A 19,380-nucleotide genomic window follows, 5' to 3' on the forward strand; every position below is an offset into this window, starting at 1 on the left:
GATTTCAGAAGTTGTGTTTGTATTGTGGCTCCTGTGTATTTTTTTAAGAAAGGGATGCTTTGTAGGACAACTGCATCTTGTTATTTGTGCAATGAGCCTATATACAGTTGCCATGAAAATGAGTGTCCTTTTCTCTTGGTTTGTTGCCTTGTGCTTTTTTTTGGGGGGGTGGTGTGAGGAGGAAATCTCTTACAAAATGGCAATATGAATGTCATTTTGGGTGCTTAAAGTGCTTCAAGAAGGTCAGTGGAGAAGGAAATATAACCACTTTATATTACTGACCACTGAACTAGATTTGGGTTTTGTATTATCAGTACTTTATTTTTTTGTGATACTGGTAACCAAAAGATTCCCTAAATATGTGCTGACCTCATACTGTGCATCATAGGATGCACTTAGTTTTTTTCCCTGCTGTTGATCCTGTCCTACTTTTAAATACATACAGGAACGCATATATACATGTGCATGTATGTGAAAGAAATGAGAATATTATGCCTGAAGCAGTGATTTGTCATCAGGCCAGATCTAAAATATCAGTAAGCTGTTCTGTGTATAATACACTATAAATTCAATCAACTATCTGTTTTGATGTGTTTATTGACAGTACAGAAAGACTGAAAAGTTTCCTTTTGAAATAAGGAAAGTGCTTTAGTTGTATGTTTAAAAGACCATCAGCTTTAATATCTGCTTTTTAAAGGGCACTGAAATGTCTGAAATATCTTCAAATTCTACCAAAACCGATTGATGCATTCATACTAAAGATAAGTTTTCAGTATTTTAAAATTTAAAAGTATGATGATTACATCTTAAAAGCACTACCATACACAGAAAATTTAGTATGACAGATGACTGCATATAATTTTATTTTCTTTTAAAAAGTACAGGATGCATTTTGGAAATCCAAGTATGTAACATATACAGCACTTTAACAGTGAAAGTAGCATGAAAGAAGGAGTGGTTAATGTGCATCTGAAACTTTTACTGTGTGTTTCATATTAGTGTAAAACACGGCATTGGAACTTTTTGTTTTGAGGCTGGTGGTAATGTTATGTCTTTATTAATTCACAGGGACGTAGGTCTGTTCGATATGGAGACTTCCAGTACTGTGACCAAGCAAAATCAGTCATAGTGGTAAGTAATGGTGGTAAGTGAAATTATCCACTGGTTTGCCTCATCGTAAGCAAAAAGAGGCTTTGCTACACAGGTTTCTGATGCTGTTATCGTAATGAATCTTTATATTTTAATAATACAGAATGTCGGAGATACTACTTACAATATGCACAGTAGGGGTATCAAAATACAGATTTATGTTTAGGGTTTTTTTTTTCTTTTTTTTCCTAGCATGGCCTACCTTGCACCCAAAATAATTTTCTAAAAAGAAGTTGGTAGACAACTTTTTCCTTCAGAAAACAGAATGTGATCAGGAACTTTAAATGTAATCTTTTAGAATTACATGCCAGTTCAGATCAGTGAAGTTAAACTACTTCAGTTTTTTTCCTATAGAATGAAGTTGTGTCTTTCAAAGCCACAATTATGGAAATTGTTACCGATTGAATCCCAGATGAATTGTGAAACTACAAATACAATTTCATTTTGGTTTTCTGCATTTTACATGTATATATATTACTAATATCTCTATGTTGCAAGGTTCCTCCATGTAAGAACATGGGAATAATGTTTTCTGTTTTAAGCTGCAGTGCACTACTTAATCACATGTAAGAAATTGTTTATGTATAATACTGCTACCACTGAAAAACAAATGCTGCAACTGGATTTACTGATCTTAAATGATTTAAAGTATTTTAAAAGAATTAGCATATTTTTAAAGATAAAGTTGTGCAATATTTTAGACTTAGTGCCCATGCAGTCAAAGCACAAATGGCTCTTATGTGTAACATCTAACTATTATGGTTTCTAACACAGGGATGAGGGTAAATACTTCCTTTCTTGTTCTAACCCAGTGTGTTTAATTTGTATTTTTGAAAACAGGCAGTTTCCTTGGTGGGCTGCTGTGTGACTTGCATGTCATGTTGTGAAGAACAAACACGTATGGCAGTCTCAGGTTGTGTGTGGGATTGCTTATCAGTAACATGCAGCAGATCAGTGTGTATATTGATAAGAGGCCAAGGGTGGAAAATGGATTGACCTACATATGTTGATATTGCATAATAAGGTCCTTCAAATATTAATAGGGTAAACAAAGTTCAGGCTTTTTTGGTTTTTTTATAATCACAATATGTATTAATATTATAAATTATTGAAATTAATCATAGGAATGCTGTGTTTCTGTATAGAAATGTATGCCAGTCCTCACATAAATATGCATTGCCTCCTTTTTCCTTTTCTTTTTAAGAGAAATACCAGTCGTCAGACAAAGCCATTGAAAGTACAAGTTATGCATTCATCTATTGTTGCCCATCAGAGCTTTGGTCTCAAGCTCCTAACTTGGCTTGGAAGTGTTATTGGATATTCAGGTGGGCAAACTTGAACTTTTTTGAGTAAGAGAATATTTATGAGACAAGCTGATTTTCTGAAGCAATTTTGTCCACTTAGTGCAGATATGTAATGTATAAGGCAAAGCTATTAATAACTTGTCAGACTCCATTCTATTTTCTCTTGCTGGAGTGCTGTTCTGAATTCTAACTTCCATGTGAAAGTGCTACCAGTCTTAGGTAGTCTTTTCTGTTTAGTTGCTGCTGAACAGAAGCTGAGACTTGCTGTCAGATGCAATATGCCAAAAAGCTATTTTTCGGTCCCCGCATTTTTAAATGAATGCAGTAAGCTGAAAATAACCTGTCTGATTAGATAAAACAAAATTATTCAGAAGTAATTTGATGAATGATGATGAAAGTGATTGCTTCAGATTTTTTGCTAAGTAGAACAACAGAGAAAATGCAAGGATGTGTGGAGGGTTTTGGTAAGTATAGAAACCAACAAAGTATTAATCAGATTTTTGAAAGTTTTCTTAAAGGAATCAAGATGCACTGTATCAGTTCTTATGGAACTGCTCTGTGCTTGTTTTGACTTGGTTCTTCCTTTGTCCTGGTAAATCTTAAGGTTGTGAAGGTATGGGGTATGAGGGGAAATAAAAGGAAAAGTGTCAAACTGCTGATATGTAGAAATGTAGATACAGTCCCCCATGCATTTTATGTTCTATGCATCTGAAAATGTTAGCAAGAAGTATTAGGAAAGCACATGCAGCTGTAATATTGCATATATGTTCTGCGTAGGTGCAAGATTTCTTCAGAGACTATATCTTTTATTAGACTGGTAACTGGAAGGCTAGTCAAGATTTTAGGCACAGGGCCTCTACTATGTTCTTGTTTTTGTAAGATAAGTAGTTTATGTTTGTAGAAGTTAATTTTTAAATATACATAAATCAAACATTTGAGCAAAAGTTATGGTTGCAGTTTGTTAAACTATTTGCCAATGTTGCTGGCAAACAATAGGTATTAAAAGAAAGGAGTTATGAAGATAGTTGATTTCTATGATAAATTTTCCTTTTGGTGAAACATGGAGGCAGGCACTGTCTTTCTAATTTTTTTTAAGCCCAGTTTTGTGCCATGTCATTTGTGCCAAGTGACAGTCACTAATTTTCAGCACTAAGTGATAGTTGCAAAAAAGTAACTTGAATATGTTAATGATGTCTCAAATTACAGAAAAAAGTATTGAATTTAGTTTGACTTGTGCGTGTAGTGTTTCTGAAGTTTGAAGAGTTCACCTCATTAAATGCTGTGTTCTTTATGATGCAGAAGAGCAAAAAGCATGTTTGATGGTAAACAGCACACATACATTCTGTGTGTGACCTGTGCCCTCAAGGACTTGAACCACCTTACACATCTGGGGCCGCAGGCTTGTAGTGTACTCCTGAGCCTGGATTTTTTTTAGCTTTTTAACAAACACACTCAAACAACTAAATTCTGCTCAATCTTCTGTAACATGGGATGATAGAGTTGCACTACTTAAGTCGTTACACTTACATGTCCCTGAACACAGGGCGATAGCAAGTAAGGGGTCTCCTGCTGTGCCACGGAATTAGGTTGGATGATTGCTGTGAAAGGATTCTTGTCATGAAAAAAAGGGAAAAAAACCTTTCTATGGAACTTCATCAGGAGTTTGACTTCTACATCCTTCCTAGCAAATGTCAATTCTTCAGGAATAAGTGTCTGTTTTATAATTGTTGAACAATGAAGTGGTTTCCCTTAATTTGTTATCTTCTATAACACTAGTTGGAATTGAACTCGGTAAGGCAAAAGGGAATAACCCCAAACTGCTCTAGGGGTTCTCAGACTATAGAACTGTACCATGGTATGGTATACACAAGCACTAAGCCACTGCCCACTCTACCTAAGAAGCTGAGAAGGCCAAGCAGCATGTGGAAATAAGGGCTCTGTAAGCAGTGCAAAGCCAGGTTGAACATTCTTAATATGAGCATGTCTGGGTTGTTCTCTGTTGCAGATGCAGGCTCGTCTGCAAGCATATAATAACTTACATGTTTATATAATAACAATTATTACTGCTTTCTGTTAGAAAAAATATGTAGAGAAGGTTTGAAATGATAGCAGCTCCTAAGTGTAAACAAAAACTCATATATGAGTAATTTCATTTATGAATTATATTTTCCTTTTGATAGGGCACTAAACAGGAGAATAAAACCCAGAAAATTAGCCTCCTATATAACTCTTTTTTATATAATAGTAAGTCAACAGCACTTTTAAGGAAACACGTTTTTATTTGATAACTTTGAAACAGATCATTGTGTTTGGCAATTTTCACAATGTTCCTTATGTTCCATAAAAGGCTAGTGTGAAACTTGCAAGGTACGAAATGTTTGTGTGTCTATCAGCAAAATATGAGCGGTGTTATTCACTTGTCAGGAAGAAGAAGGATGTGTGATAACTTCTGTGTTTTATGAAAATTTCAGTATGTCAAAATAACGTATGTTTGTGTTTAAGCTATAACTAACTTGTATCATTTCTCTTCATTAAGATGGCCTTCGTCGAATATTGTGTCAGGTTGGTTTACAAGAAGGGCCAGATGGTGAAAATTCCTCTCTTGTGGATAAGTTGATGCTGTATGATTCTAAACTGTGGAAAGGTGAGTTTTCTCAAACTTCTGGAAAATGCTAAAGATTGCTGTGCATAAGTTTTCCCTTTGCTATATCTGCTAATGTTTAATCAGTTTTACTGGGGTGTATTATAGATAAATTTGCCTGATTTGTTATAATCCATCTGTCCCTTCATGATACACTCCCAAGTATATTTAAGAGAAGAACATAGACCATTTGGAGATGAGGTCGGTTTTAGAGCTAATTTTTCAAAGTGGTCTGAAATGAAGGCTGACTTGAATATGCAGATGACAGTGATAGTTAAGGGAAACTGAGTGAAAAATAGAGCATTTTGGGGTTTGTCTGCCTTATAGGATCTCAGCATCTGTATCGTATCTACCAAAATGCCTCTTTTTAAGAAATAGGGCAGTGGTTTTCTGCTTTGACTTGTGTTTGTGTTCATGAGGTATTTTTAAGTGTTCTGAGAACATTCAGTGAAAACTACTGTGCTGTTATATTAGAGCCCTTGAAAATTTAAAAACCTGACTGATAAAATGGGAGTGGCTAGAAAAGTTGTAATTTTGAGGAAGGGGAGATAGTGAATTTCTTTTTCCTCATGGATTCTGTGTCTGTTTTGGTATGTCTGTCTCGGGAATTTCTTGGAGTAGGAATAAAATAAGTAAAAAGTAAAGTGAGTAGTGTATGTAATACGGAGAAAATTATTATTTTAGGTTTTGTTTCTCTAATCCCTTTGTCTTGAGAATGAATTCCTGACACTGCACATTTTGTGAGTTGAAAGATACTGCTTTTGTGGAGCATTACAACATTTTAAACACAGATTTTGTTAGGATAATGTCTTTCATGGAAGAAGGAGTAACTCTTGCATTTCTATTTCAACATTAGTATTTCTCTACTTTTTCTTGTATTCCATAATTCCTCTGCATTAAGGAAATAGTGTAATAGCTTTTGACTTAAAAGTGACCTACAGAAGGAAATGGTGCATATGTGCGTTTGTATCCATGCTACATACAGACAAATTGCACTCGATAATATTTTCTGGGATTCTGTTCAGACAGACTAGAAATTCAGAGACAGATAAACTGATTATTTTATGGAGATGTTCATAACTAGCAAAATTTATTGCACACTTGTCATAATAGTGTGCTCTTCTTTTCCCTGGGCCGTCCAAATCCCCTGTTTATCCTGAGGAGGAACAAAGTTCTGTTCTTGCTTTGCTGACTTCACTTATATTTGAAGATTTATGTTCCCATTCAACAGTGTTATCTTATACAGGAGTAATAAATAATGCCTCTTGAAGAATTTTGGTTTATGTATTCTTCATCCTTTGCTACCACCTGACAGACTTAATCAAAGCAGCTTCTACTCTGAAATGAACACTTGCCTCATTCTGTAGATGCTTACTTTTCTAAATGTTTCCATAATATGTTGATAGAATATAGTAACATGCAATATTTCATTCACTTTTCTTGACAGGAGCTAGAAGTGTGTATCACCAGTTATTCATGAGCAGTCTGCTTATGGATTTGAAGTACAAGAAACTTTTTGCTATCCGCTTTGCAAGAGTAAGTATCTTTCTTAAAAAGAGCCATTAAATGCCTAAACTGTCCAGTGAAGAGAGTTTAGTTAGCATACAGTATTTCAAATGAACTGTTACCCGGTTTTTTTCCCTTTTTTGGAAGTGAGAAGTTGAAATGAAATGCTGACAACTTTATTTTTGGTCTTCAAAATATTAGTTATAATGGCATCTCATCTCCTGAGAAGGAAGTGAACTTTCAGACTTCCCAATACTAAAGCGGTTTAGATGTTTTTGTCTTCACCATCAACTGTGCAGGCTATCACTTCTTAAGAGCTAATCGCTTCCTAGTGTTTGAGGTGTAAGCTGTTACAGTACTGCTCAGAAACAGTGCTTACATTTAGTTATGCTGATTAGTATTTCTGCAGTAACTAGTATTTGAAATGCTTTAAATCAGCACTGCAAAATTCTGCTCACTCTCCTGCAGACAAATAATTTTTTTGAGCAGAAAATAAAATGCTAGCCTTTACTGTGAAAATGAGAGTGAGTAGATCTCACATGTGAGCAGATTAAGTTGTCATATTCTTTGTACAGAATATCCATATAATAATCCTTAAGAGCTACTCTTCCCTTTATCATGGCATTAGAGTTTCCCAGAGCAGACATTTAAATTTAAAAATCAGGTCAGTGTGGATTAGAGGTGAATCTCCCCTTGTTGTTTAGAATTACCGGCAGTTGCAGAGAGATTATATGGAGGATGATCACGAACGGGCAGTATCGGTGGCTGCTCTGTCTGTCCAACTCTTCACTGTACCTACTCTGGTGAGTAGTGCCTGTCTTTCTTTTAAAAACTGATAGTTGGCACTCCTTGCCTTTTTTTGCCTCCTTCTTAATAGAACTATGAGCGATTGCAGAGTGATTTTATGAAAGATGACCACGACAGAGAGTTCTCAATTGCTGACCTCTCGATACAGATATTCACAGTGCCTTCTCTTGTAAGTACTAAAAGACCAAAAAAGGAAATCTTTATTTATTAAAAGCCACTCAAGGTTCATAAATCAAGGCTTCAGATTTCTTTAATGTTACTGTGGAAATGCAGAGCAGTCAGACTGTTTACATACATTGCTATGGGTTTAGAAGTTAAAGCATTCAGCATTGCAAAGTTTGAGTCTAGCTTCCCAGAGTGAGCTGGGTGGTTTTGGTTTTTCTTTTTATGTTTTACATATTTTAGAAAGGTACTTTCATGTTTATTTAGAAACACACACACATAACATTTCAATTCCTCATCATACTGAGCCACAGTTACTCTTTGTAGAAATCTGTATTGTGGTTTGCATATCATGGTTTCAGAGCACCATTCTGGTGCAGTTTTATAAATGATCCACTTTATGTTTTCCAATCTACACAAGAGCAAGCAAGAATTGTCTCGTGATATTCCCTGCTTCCTTTGGTACTTTGAGACTCAGACAATGCCGCCTTTTAGGTTTCCAGGTAATTTTTGTTGCAGTGCTTCAAGCACTGTGACTTCTCCCAGCTCTGCTGGTCTTTCACCAGCTTAGGCTTGTTTGGGAAGCTTTTTTATTTCCTTGCTCCAGTCTCCAAATAAGTCTGTCTTTGCTTGTATTATGAATTAGACAAATTAAACTGTGGAGCTGTACTGGAAATAAAAGCCTGATTTTCATACCCAGAATTGTTTAAAAAATCAATGCTTCTGAATCCTCCCAAATTTAATCAGCTTAATTGAACTCTAAAATTCAATAGTAGCATGGCAGTCACAATGCTGAGAAAAGTTGTTCTTCAGTCTCCTAGTGGCAGATGTTATTCCTGGGAATTCAATAGGACCTCAGGATTTTGTTCCCATGGTTCAGGGACAATAATATGTTGCCTCTTTTAATGTTGGTGCTTTCAGTAAGAGTTATTCAGACTTAGACTTAACAAACTAGTATTATTCAGATGGTTATTGGTGGTATTTTTTCCTTTGGCAGATGGGGTGGTACAGTATGTGAATAAATAGATATTTTTTAAAAAAGTAGTTTCGAACATTTCCTGAAGCGGAATGATTGCAATGTCCCTTTTACATGAGTTCTATTTTAAAAGATGCAAAAAAAGTAAAGCAAATGGTTTTTTACTCTTTTGCAGAATGACAGAATAGACTGATGAAATGAAAGTAGTTAAGATAAGTTCCTATCATATGAATTAAGTATTATTTTTATATGTTTAGAGCCATTCATTCTTAAGTAAGTTGAAGAATAAACCACCCCACTGCCCTCCAGTAACATGTTCAAAATGGTATTAGTACTTTAACTGAGGTTTTTTGGCTTGAGGGTGGATGGGCAGCTGTGTTGGTGATGACTTTTTTTGGGGAAATGTTAATCACTAGATTTCTTGTTCCCCCTGCAGTAGCATTTTAGAAAGTATTTCCAAGTATTGTTAGCAACTGTAGAACCCAGAAACTCTAGCCAAGAACCGCAGTGTCATTGGGGTAGAACAAAGTGGCCAGTCTTCTACAAGCTACCAGCCAGATCCAAGAATTGCAAGGCTCACCCCATTTAACCTGGAGAACCAACAGAATGGGCGAGTTCTGGAAGTGTTCACAAGTAGGAGCAGGCAGTGCCTACTTAGTGCCCCCTCTGTTGTGGAGTTGGGTTAGTTTAGGCTGGGTGTGGAAGACAATCTTCCTCAGACTTTGCCTGTTGATTTGTTTCATACAACACGTGGAAGTACGGAGTAGCCCTTGAGGGGAATTACAAGTAATTTTGCGTAATTTCCATGTGGAAATTGCACTGTACAGTTCCTTAGCAGTTCAGAAGATGCTCTGTTCACCACAGCTCTTGACAGTTTGTAAACAGAAAACGAAAGAGCTCTCCCTCCCCTAAAGGGCTCATACTTAAATTATATGAGAGGAGACAACGCATACTTAAAGGGAGGTACAAGTTAATTATAAGACACATAATAACATGTGTCATAATTATATGGGTTAACAAGAGCCTTTCCATAGACAACCTTCTGTACAGAAGGGATCTGAAAAAAGATCTGGATTCTGATAATTTTTGGCTAGCTTACTTTTTCTTTTCCTTCTGTGATTCTCTGAAAAGATTGCCTTTAAATGTTCTGGTTTTATTATTGATATAACTATTTTGAATAAAAAATAATATATTTTATAAACTTCATGGTGCAGTGTGAAAATCTTGTTAGCTGTGTCTGTTAATTACAGCAAATTTCAATGTACTTTGACATAGGCTCGAATGCTAATAACAGAAGAAAATCTCATGACCACTATCATCAAAACTTTCATGGACCACTTAAGGCACCGTGACATCCAGGGCAGGTTTCAGTTTGAACGTTACACTGCTCTGCAGGCTTTCAAATTCAGACGTGTTCAGAGCCTTATTTTGGATCTCAAGTAAGTATATTAACTATGTGCTGATTTGATAAATGGAGCTTAAAAAAAAAAAATCTAAAATTAATACTTGCATCTTACTCATCTACCCAGGTATGTGTTGATAAGTAAGCCAACTGAGTGGTCAGATGACTTGAGACGCAAGTTCCTGGAGGGTTTCGATGCCTTCTTAGAATTACTCAAATGTATGCAGGTATGTAAATCTGGGAATTACAAAATTTTGCAAGATTAAAGCAGGAAGTTAGCTATCATGATGTAAAAATGGAAGAAATTTAATATACTTCTCATTTTATATCTTCAGTATAGTATAACTTTTGGAGTCGTCATGTTTTCCTGAAACATAACATCTAACTCACTTTTTAAAATTTAGTTTGTGGTAGAGGGCAATAAAGTGGAAGCGCAGCTCAAAAAGAAGTGTAATTTGGGGCATATTTTGCAGTTGTAGAGGCACAAGGCTTTTAATTGTGTGAGCAAAATCTGGTCCATCTTAACTGTCAGCAGAGTTGCTCCTTATGTATTGAGGAATATATTGTTCAAGACACACAAACAGACCTCTTCACTTTGTTTTTTTTCCACAGCCTTTTCATGTACTTATCTTAGGAGGAGCATTTTAAAAACAATGCAGCTTTTACAAGGGCAAATTGACTGTATGATCAGTAAGGTGTAAGTCAGAATCACTCCCATTTTTCAGTACTTCAGTAGCATACCTTTCTCAGTACTTAGCTTTCATTAGTTGATTTTTGATAGTCAAAAATTTTGTAATCCTCAGATAATGCTGGGTTTTTTTCTTCTTAAGATAAGAGCTGATTATGTATTATAGTACCCAGTATTTAATTAGTACATAATTGCATGTAATAGCACAACCCTAGAAAGTGTATTCAGAAACCAAAATGTGTATGTAAGATATTGTATGTATGCAAACATTGTTGGACTTCTCATAGTACTGAAATCTCTACATTTGTTAACAATAAACACAGCTCATTTCCAAAACCTTTCTTGATATAGTGTTCTACTCTCCCAAATCCCATTTAATATTCTTGTTATTACTTTGATGTGTTTCATTCCCTTTCAGATGGTGTCAAGTTTCTTTTTACCTGTTGCAGAAACAATATGCTTATAAGGGCAGCTAACCACTGTCTCACACTCATGCTAATTTTGTCAACATATTTCAGTTATACATTGTTGAGATGCAGAATTCTTTTTGTTTTAGGGTATGGATCCAATAACTCGTCAAGTAGGACAACACATTGAAATGGAACCAGAGTGGGAAGCAGCCTTTACATTGCAGATGAAATTAACCCTTGTTATTTCAATGATGCAGGACTGGTGTGCATTAGATGTGAGTTCCTTCTGAATTGTTTTTCTGTGTGAAGGGAGATAAAACCTAAATATTAATACACGTAACAATTGAGCTAAACACATAAATTCACCATAAGCCAAGAACATCTTCTCTGAGTGAGTGCAAACCTTTTCTGTATTTAAGCACATCTTTTGTTGCTTGTACTGACCAATTCATGAGAATGTGGTTAAGCCTTTTACAAAATATTTCAGAGAGTTTTGTCACACATCTGATAGTTGTGATCATCACAACACTGTCAGGTTATAATTTTCAGAGAAGGAGGAATAAAGGAGAAGACCCTGGATCTACCACATACTGCGGATTATAGATGATATTTCTACTCCATAAGTGTTTCGAATTTTAGGAGTACAGAACTTGAGCATTGTAAAATATGGCTGTGGAGTAAGTGATTGTAGAATATTTGAACATTCAGGCTGGCTTAATCTCTTACTGTTATTTAATGTATTCGGGTTTTATTAGCCTAGCATTATCATTGCTCGGAAAGTTACCAGAACCCGAACCCAAACAACATACTAGTGGGTATTTTTCTAATCAGACATACCAGTATGAGTTTTACAGTCTGTGCCCCCCTTAATTTGGCTTTTTTGTTGGATTCCTTATCTTAATTTTGCAGGACTGTTGTTATAGGTAAAAACCACCAACCCTTCAGTCTTTTTTATGTTGGCTCTATTATTTTTTGCAGCTCCGCTTTTTTTCATAATCTCTGTAAACTCCAATCTTTCTTTTAGGAAAAAGTGTTGATTGAAGCTTACAAGAAATGCCTGACTGTGTTGATGCAGTGTCATAGTGGGTTTACTGATGGAGAACAGCCTATTGTTCTCAGTATGTGTGGACATTCAGTTGAGACCATCAGATACTGCGTTTCTCAGGAAAAAGTTAGCATTCATCTCCCAGTTTCTCGTTTACTTGCAGGTATGAACTGGTTTAAAAATATTTCAGGAGATAAAAAACATTGTATAAATGTGATTTGTATTTGTGTGTACATGAAGAACCACGCAACTGTTGCTTAAGGCCTGAATAGGCTTCATTTTGGCCATTTTCTAGCTGTTTGGTAGCATCTAGGCCAAATGTTCCCAAGCACTGGAGGCCCTGTTATTGTTTCAGGCCTGGTGGAGATTGTCTTATACCTTTGGATTTGTATTGTAGGCTGCTACTGCTGCTTTTGCCACTTGAGCAATGCAAAAGAACTGCAGCAGAATATGCACTGTGGTTGAATGTTTTGGAATACGTTTAGCTGTTAGAGTGAATAGACTGATCAATATTCTGTTAGAGAATAGATTTATCAAGCAGATGTGTCACCAGAAACTTAAGCTATGCCTTTCTCTTTATATTGTACCTATCTTGTTCAACAGTTGTGTTGAAAAACACGTTATGAATTTTAGTTTACAGAATCAGAAAGCCATATGATAAAACAAAGTTCACAAGTAATGAAGTGAAATAGGTAATTCTTAGATAAAATACTGTGCAGCTCAGGATCAAATAACTTTGAATATTTGAATCTTTGAGCCAAGTCCTTGTAACTTTAAAACAAAGCAAAGCAGAAAACCCTCATATATTTTGTAGGAGCCACATTCTAGTTCCTGAGGTATTTTATGAGGTATTTTATCTAAGAATTGATAAAAAGGATGCAGTATCTGTTGTTGATTGTCCTGATATACCCAGGACTCTTGGCTGAGAGGGTATGACAGAATCAAAAGAAAGGCAAAAATCTTACTTGTACTGCAAGTTTTACACAGTTACAATGGGAAAACTTTAATTATCTCAAAATGTATGCTTTTAACATGTTTCTTCATGAAATAGCTGTGTGGCTCCACGGTGATAAATCTGCAGATTTGTAGGTGTGTCCAGAAAATGGTCTGAGTAAATTAGATGACCTTTTTTGTCCTGTTTGAATTATATAAAATATTGTCTGTAATATTGTATATGTTTTTTTTTCTCATGTATTTATGTAGGTTTGCATGTTTTGCTGAGTAAAACTGAGGTGGCATATAAGTTTCCAGAGCTGCTACCCCTGGTATGTAATTAAATGTAGCATATTCATTAAATATAATTAGTACTTAACGTGAAATTGGTCATGTAAATGTAGGATATTATTAAATAAAACAAAGGATCTTTTTACCATAAATGCTACTCAGATTCTCTTTAGCAGATGAAATTGTCTCTTAAAAGATTAGTATCTAGATATTCTTTTTGTAGTAGAAACTGTTTTTAGGAACTTGAGGCAGGATCTGATTCCTTCTCCTTGGCCTGGGTTCTAATTTTCTTCCCCAGGTGTTTCTTGCTTCCCTCATGTTCTTACTGATATACTGTTTCTTTAGGGGAAGTTTAAAAAAGTAGGATAAAACAGGATAAAACCTAACTGGGAGAAGAATTTCAGTGTCTTTTGAAAGAAGTAGTACTTAACCTTTGAATGAAAGTCAGTGTTGACGTTTTAAAATATGAAACCTGCTGTCTTTAGGAATAAACTAAAGCCCTTGTGTAGTATTTTTGTGGAGCAAAGGGAATGTAAGGGTAACATTTGACTGGAATAGGCTCATCAAATTTTCCTGTTGGATTTGCTTCTCTTTTGTATTGCTGAAATATTTTAATTATCACAAATACCATCCTCCTTCATTTCAGTCCCATTTTCTTTTATTTTCTCTGTATATATCAAAATATTTCATTTTCTTAATGCAGAGTGAGCTTAGCCCGCCTATGTTAATAGAACATCCTCTACGATGCCTAGTCCTATGTGCCCAAGTGCACGCAGGAATGTGGAGAAGGAATGGGTTCTCTCTTGTTAATCAGGTGAGTACATAGTACCTGCAGAATCACTGTTCTCTGGTAAGTCCCCCAGGATGATTTCAGACCTCAAAAGCTTCCCTTTCTGTATTGATTCCAAATGTTACTTATGTAAATCTTACGGCAGTGCGAAGTAGGGGTTTATGTCAGCACGCACATCATTTGAATATTTATGCTTTTAATCTGATCTTTGATTTTCTTTAGTCAGAAGTTGCTTTTTTGTTTCAGGGCTGCTACAGGGCTCAGTGACCTTAGTGCTCTGCATGTAAAGAAGTTTTAGTATAATGCAGTTAATGACTCCTAGCCTTTTTATGGTATGTTGTCCAAAAGCAGTATAAAGTGCAGAATTCGATCTGTGCGTCTTCAGTAGCGCATTCATCACCTCCACATAAAAATGTCTCAGATATAAAAATATGCAGCCTTAAGATATTATGGCTATTTATATTTAAAAAGTAATTGAAATCCTAAGATCCCACAGAAGCATTAGAACCAGTGTAGAACTGAGTGTTTCTTGGCTTCTAGCTCTCATACTTATTTTATACTTCTGGAGACTAGCTTCTTTCATCTCCAAACTTATGTTCTCTGTGTTTGTATGAATTAGATGTTTCAAGCATAACAGCTATAAAATGGGTACTGTGGTGTCAGTACCACCCACCAGGGTGATCGTCTAAAGTGATTTTCTTAGCGAGACTTACATTACAACAGGAACAGGATTTAATTCTGGGAGGTGTTAACTTGATCTATTTGCAAGAAAATTCTTTCAGTCCTACTAGCCCTCATATTCGTTAGATAATTCAGTCTCCTAGTACACATGCACTGCAATTAAGCTGTTCAAACATACTGTATTCTGACACTTCTTGACTCTTAAAGGATCTTCTTAAGGTGATGTCCTTTACTGTCATTATTAAAACAAAAAGAGCTCTAGTTATGTAAAATTATAGCAGTGCCCATATTGCTGAAGACACAGATCAGATCTGGAATTTCAGTGTAGCTTTTGGTGGTAAAATAAGTCACTGTGTTGATTTCCCCTCATTGTCAGTATTTTGAAGTTAAGAACATGGTCTAGTTTAGATAATAAGGTTCCCAGAGTCAGCAAGTCCTTCCTCCTTCCTATGGGTATGAGAGCTTCTTTTGCATATTTTGCCAGACAATAGGAATGGGCATGTCTTTATGTGGATTATTAGGGTGGGGAAGAAAGGGAAGGCATGCCTAGTTGTCTTCCATGTAATTCTGGTGAGAAATGGTGTGTCTGTAGAGGAAAGATTGGCATGGTGAAGATTGCTCCCAGTCCTAGGTAGAAACTTGTCAGCCCTATTTATTTTTCCTCAATTATGGTAGAACTAAACTTTCCCCCATTCCAGTGCCATGCAGTGTTTGCGGTGTGGCTGCTGCTTGGTGCAGTAGTGTTGAGTTCATTCTCAGGGTGGTTTGGGTTAAGTCTAGTTCCATCACAGTATTAATGTTTTGCTGACGCTAGCAATTCCTGAAAGATTGTATCTCAAATAATCAAAGATCAATTCAGGAAATGAAGAAGAAACATTTCTCGAACTGCAAGGGCTTTCTCTCCTGTGAATTTCAAACAATTAATTGCTAAACAAATAGATATATTAATTCATAAGCCAAGGAGGTCAAAAATATTTTCCTTCTAAGTTTATGCAGTCCAGACATTAGATCAATACAATGCAACCAGCAACTATTTTGTGCTATATAAAAAAACTTTTTGCATACAGATACAATTGTATCATTTTTTCAAGTCACAGGTTCATTTTTTGTTTACTAACACTGTATAGCAAAGTTAATTTTTTCAGAATTAAAATCATTTTAGATTAGATATGATCTTTGTTAATGATTCTAGTGTTTGGTTTTGTTTTTCAGATTTATTACTATCATAATGTGAAGTGCAGGAGGGAGATGTTTGACAAGGACATAGTAATGCTTCAGGTAATCACATATACCAGTTTGCATTTTTATCAAGCATTTTCAGGACGTGTGTGTGTTTGTTATTAGCTTCATCAGAACTTTTCAATGACAAGGAAAAAAGTCAATTTTTTGTGGAAAGACTTCAATTTTCTTATTGTAGCTTTATCATTATGGGATAATTTGTAAAGGAAATAACAATTGTTGTAATCCTTGTTTTTTAACTATGCTTTGGAAAGTGCAGAATTTTCTATGTAACACATATATAATGCTACTTCTTCAAGAATGTAATATTTTAACTAATGGGTTGTGCTGTAGTAGCAATTGTGTGAGTCTGCATGTCTTCAGTCATGTACTCAGGGTATGTGTTGGCTCTTTTCTCTCTCTTCAAAGTTGGTGTTTAAAATACTGGGCAGAAAGTGAAACCCCTTTGATTTATTTTTCATCCTTCAGAAGAGATTTTGCAAATCTGCCAGTCTATTTAGCTCTGACGCAGATTCAATACTTCTGCGCTGAGAGCAATGTAAGCTGACATTTGCAGCTCAGGGTGCATAGTTCACATGGGCAGCAAAATATATTCTCAGGAAGTTCCTCAAATCTTACCTAGAGTTAGCAATACCCAGTAGGATACAAATGCCCCAAGTTACTTCTGCTTTCAGACATATTTCACTGAGGCTTGATCTGCCACTATTTTTTAATGATCATCTGCAGCTGCCCATTTGGATAGATATACTTTAGCTGTGTTGGAAATTATTCTGTCTTAAAGATGGTCCCATTAGCAATAGTGAACTAACAACAAATTTTTATAATTGACTAACTTAGATATCTTGTTTAATAAACAGAAAAAACTTTAGCCAGTAGTTTTCAGAAACGGAAGTCAGTGTTTGTGCTGCGTTAAAACATTAATATTTTTCTTTCCAAGAAGGTTTGGGAAGTTTTGCTATAAAATCTTCAGCCATTCTTTTGAGGATTGGAATTTGTTTTTAAAATCTTCAGTGTTATATACTAAGTGATATTATGCCTTAAGTTGAGCCAGCAGGAGCAAGATTGGAGAGAAAAAGCAAACAAGTCTTTCACTGAATTTTATTTAGACTGTTTCAGATAGAAGGAATAACCCTGAGTATTTTACGTGATGCCTTTAAAAGAGCATCGGGAATTACTGATAAAGCATAGGATTCAGCTTGTCAAATGTGCTGACACTTCTTGTTTTGGAGTCCTAAGGGTGTAAATTTAAGTCATTAAGTCTTCATGCCCAAGATTGAGAAAGGAATGAATTTCATAAAGAATATGCTGTGGACATCATATAGAAATATACAAACACGCTATAATAACATGAAATCTATTTTCTGCTTATAATCTTCTTTTCTTTTAATAGACAGGTGTGTCTATGATGGATCCAAATCACTTCTTGATGATAATGCTGAGTCGCTTTGAACTTTATCAGATATTTAGTACTCCAGACTATGGGAAAAGATTTAGCTCAGAAAATACTAACAAGGTATTTTATGTATTACTGCTATAGAAAACTTACACTTTTTTTCAAAGTGTATCAGATGCTGTTGTGCTGAGACTGAGCGATTTCTTGATAAAAAAGCAAAACCTATCCTATTTTAATTTCATTTGGCTAGTTTGAAATATACATAAATATTTTTACCTGTCAAACTGGTAAATGTCAGAAAGTGTTGCATAATTTTTGCACTTACGATTGCAGTTCAGCATAGCTTAATTTGGGAGTGCTAAGGGTGAAAACAAGCAATGTTTTGAATCAGTGAAAAAGTATTTTCAGTATATGGAATAATTCTTTTAATTGAAAATTATAAATTCTTTTTTTGATTGTTTCAGGATGTTGTTCAACAAAATAATACTCTTATAGAAGAGATGCTATACCTCATTATAATGATTGTTGGTAAGTTCAGAATGTATTTAATTAATTTTTTAAATTTAGTCCCTTTAATGGTCTGGAATGAACATTCATCGTTTCCATCTCAAGTTCATTTCTGTTGTGGGCTTCATGTAGTTCTGACTTCTTTCCTAGGAGAAAAGCCTCAAAACTAGCTTAGATTAATGTAATGAATTTTTGAACCCTGGTGTATGAACACAAGATTCTACAGAAGGTGGCCTATTTTCCAGCCTTTAACTTGCAGAAAAAGACAAAAGAAGTTTAAAATCCTGAAAAAAATGAAGTATTTTATTTCTACAGGTGAAAGATTCAGTCCAGGAATAGGACAGGTAAATGCAACAGATGAAATCAAACGAGAGATCATCCATCAGCTGAGCATCAGGCCAATGGCTCACAGTGAATTGGTGAAAGCATTACCTGAAGATGTAAGTAACTTGGCCTGGAGGAGGGAAGCAACTTTACTTTTTAAAGCTGATTGCTGAAAATTTTCCTTACGCAAGTTCATTTCACTTAATGTGGGATGGATGGAATGGGAGCAGCATGATTGTGCTCAGAGCAAGGTTAGCATAAGTACAGAGTAATAATTCTCACGGAGAAGGTAGGAAAGAGATAAGGAAGGAATAACATATGAAAGAGGCAGGAACCTGAGAGCTTCTTCAGCTCCTTTCTCTTTTTAATGCTGTTCCTTATCTGGCCATCTGGCCGGCTGTCTCTGCAGGCTGCTTGTAAACCCTGAATTAGATGTATGGAAGTGGGTTGTTAGAACTATCCAAAAATATAAGCTGTTATATTTTAATGCCTAACAATAAGTGAAAAGACATGGAATCAGACACAGCATTATGACTTGTGTAACATGAATGGTTCATTTGCATGAACAGAAGCACTTATGTGAATTCTATTAGGAGTGCTTCTGTAGGATAGCAAAGCTTCCTTTTTAATATTTTTGAAGCAATCTTTTAAACATGATTTCTGAAGACAGTCAGAATTCAATAGTTTATTTAACTGTACAGATAGATTCTGAAATACTTTTCTTTGTTCTAAATATCTTAAAGAATTTGAAAAGTTAAATTTTAAAATTATTTAAAAATAATTTAAGGTTGGATGAAAGAGCAAACTGGGATTTAATTTAGAGTTCCAAACTGTATTGTCAGTCTTTTTTCCTTTGCATGTTAACTGCTGTGAATATGTATTGCATGAAGGGAATGGGAATAGTAAAAGGCAATTTGTGTATGAAGTAGCGTTACATATTTGAGCTGATGTCTCCTGCTGCCTTTTGTGGTTGTTTTATCATTTTTCAGTAACTTGTTTTTTTAGCTTGCCTATATTTATTTCAGTTTAAAGGCCTAGAAACCAGAAATACTGACTGTGTATTCCAAAGATAAGCTCAGTATGCTAGCTTCAGGTTTTATTTATTTATTTATTTTACATCCAAGTTCATTAT

At 35.3% G+C, this 19,380-nt stretch overlaps 1 protein-coding gene across 4 annotated transcripts in view; it reads left to right on the forward strand.

Annotated features, from left to right (window-relative positions):
* UBR2 (ubiquitin protein ligase E3 component n-recognin 2) overlaps positions 1-19,380 on the forward strand; it is a 57,469-nt gene that overhangs the window by 14,992 nt on the left and 23,097 nt on the right. For 2 of the 4 annotated variants that reach the window (XM_027750278.2, XM_039386962.1), the window contains exons 7-21: positions 1,069-1,131; positions 2,354-2,474; positions 4,990-5,097; positions 6,542-6,630; positions 7,478-7,576; positions 9,821-9,984; positions 10,075-10,174; positions 11,192-11,320; positions 12,070-12,253; positions 13,294-13,355; positions 14,018-14,128; positions 15,998-16,063; positions 17,415-17,537; positions 17,882-17,945; positions 18,240-18,364. In XM_027750278.2, coding sequence (XP_027606079.1) covers positions 1,069-1,131; positions 2,354-2,474; positions 4,990-5,097; positions 6,542-6,630; positions 7,478-7,576; positions 9,821-9,984; positions 10,075-10,174; positions 11,192-11,320; positions 12,070-12,253; positions 13,294-13,355; positions 14,018-14,128; positions 15,998-16,063; positions 17,415-17,537; positions 17,882-17,945; positions 18,240-18,364 — 1,608 coding nt within the window. Of the gene's footprint in view, positions 1-1,068; positions 1,132-2,353; positions 2,475-4,989; positions 5,098-6,541; positions 6,631-7,304; positions 7,404-7,477; positions 7,577-9,820; positions 9,985-10,074; positions 10,175-10,559; positions 10,645-11,191; positions 11,321-12,069; positions 12,254-13,293; positions 13,356-14,017; positions 14,129-15,997; positions 16,064-17,414; positions 17,538-17,881; positions 17,946-18,239; positions 18,365-19,380 lie in introns of those variants that run through there. The other 2 variants (XM_027750279.2, XM_027750280.2) reach the window with 2 other exon arrangements.

Source organism: Pipra filicauda, unplaced genomic scaffold (genome assembly GCF_003945595.2).
Source record: "Pipra filicauda isolate LSUMZ 115617 unplaced genomic scaffold, ASM394559v2 scaffold51_size4534324_pilon, whole genome shotgun sequence".
NCBI classification, from domain to species: Eukaryota; Metazoa; Chordata; class Aves; order Passeriformes; family Pipridae; genus Pipra; species Pipra filicauda.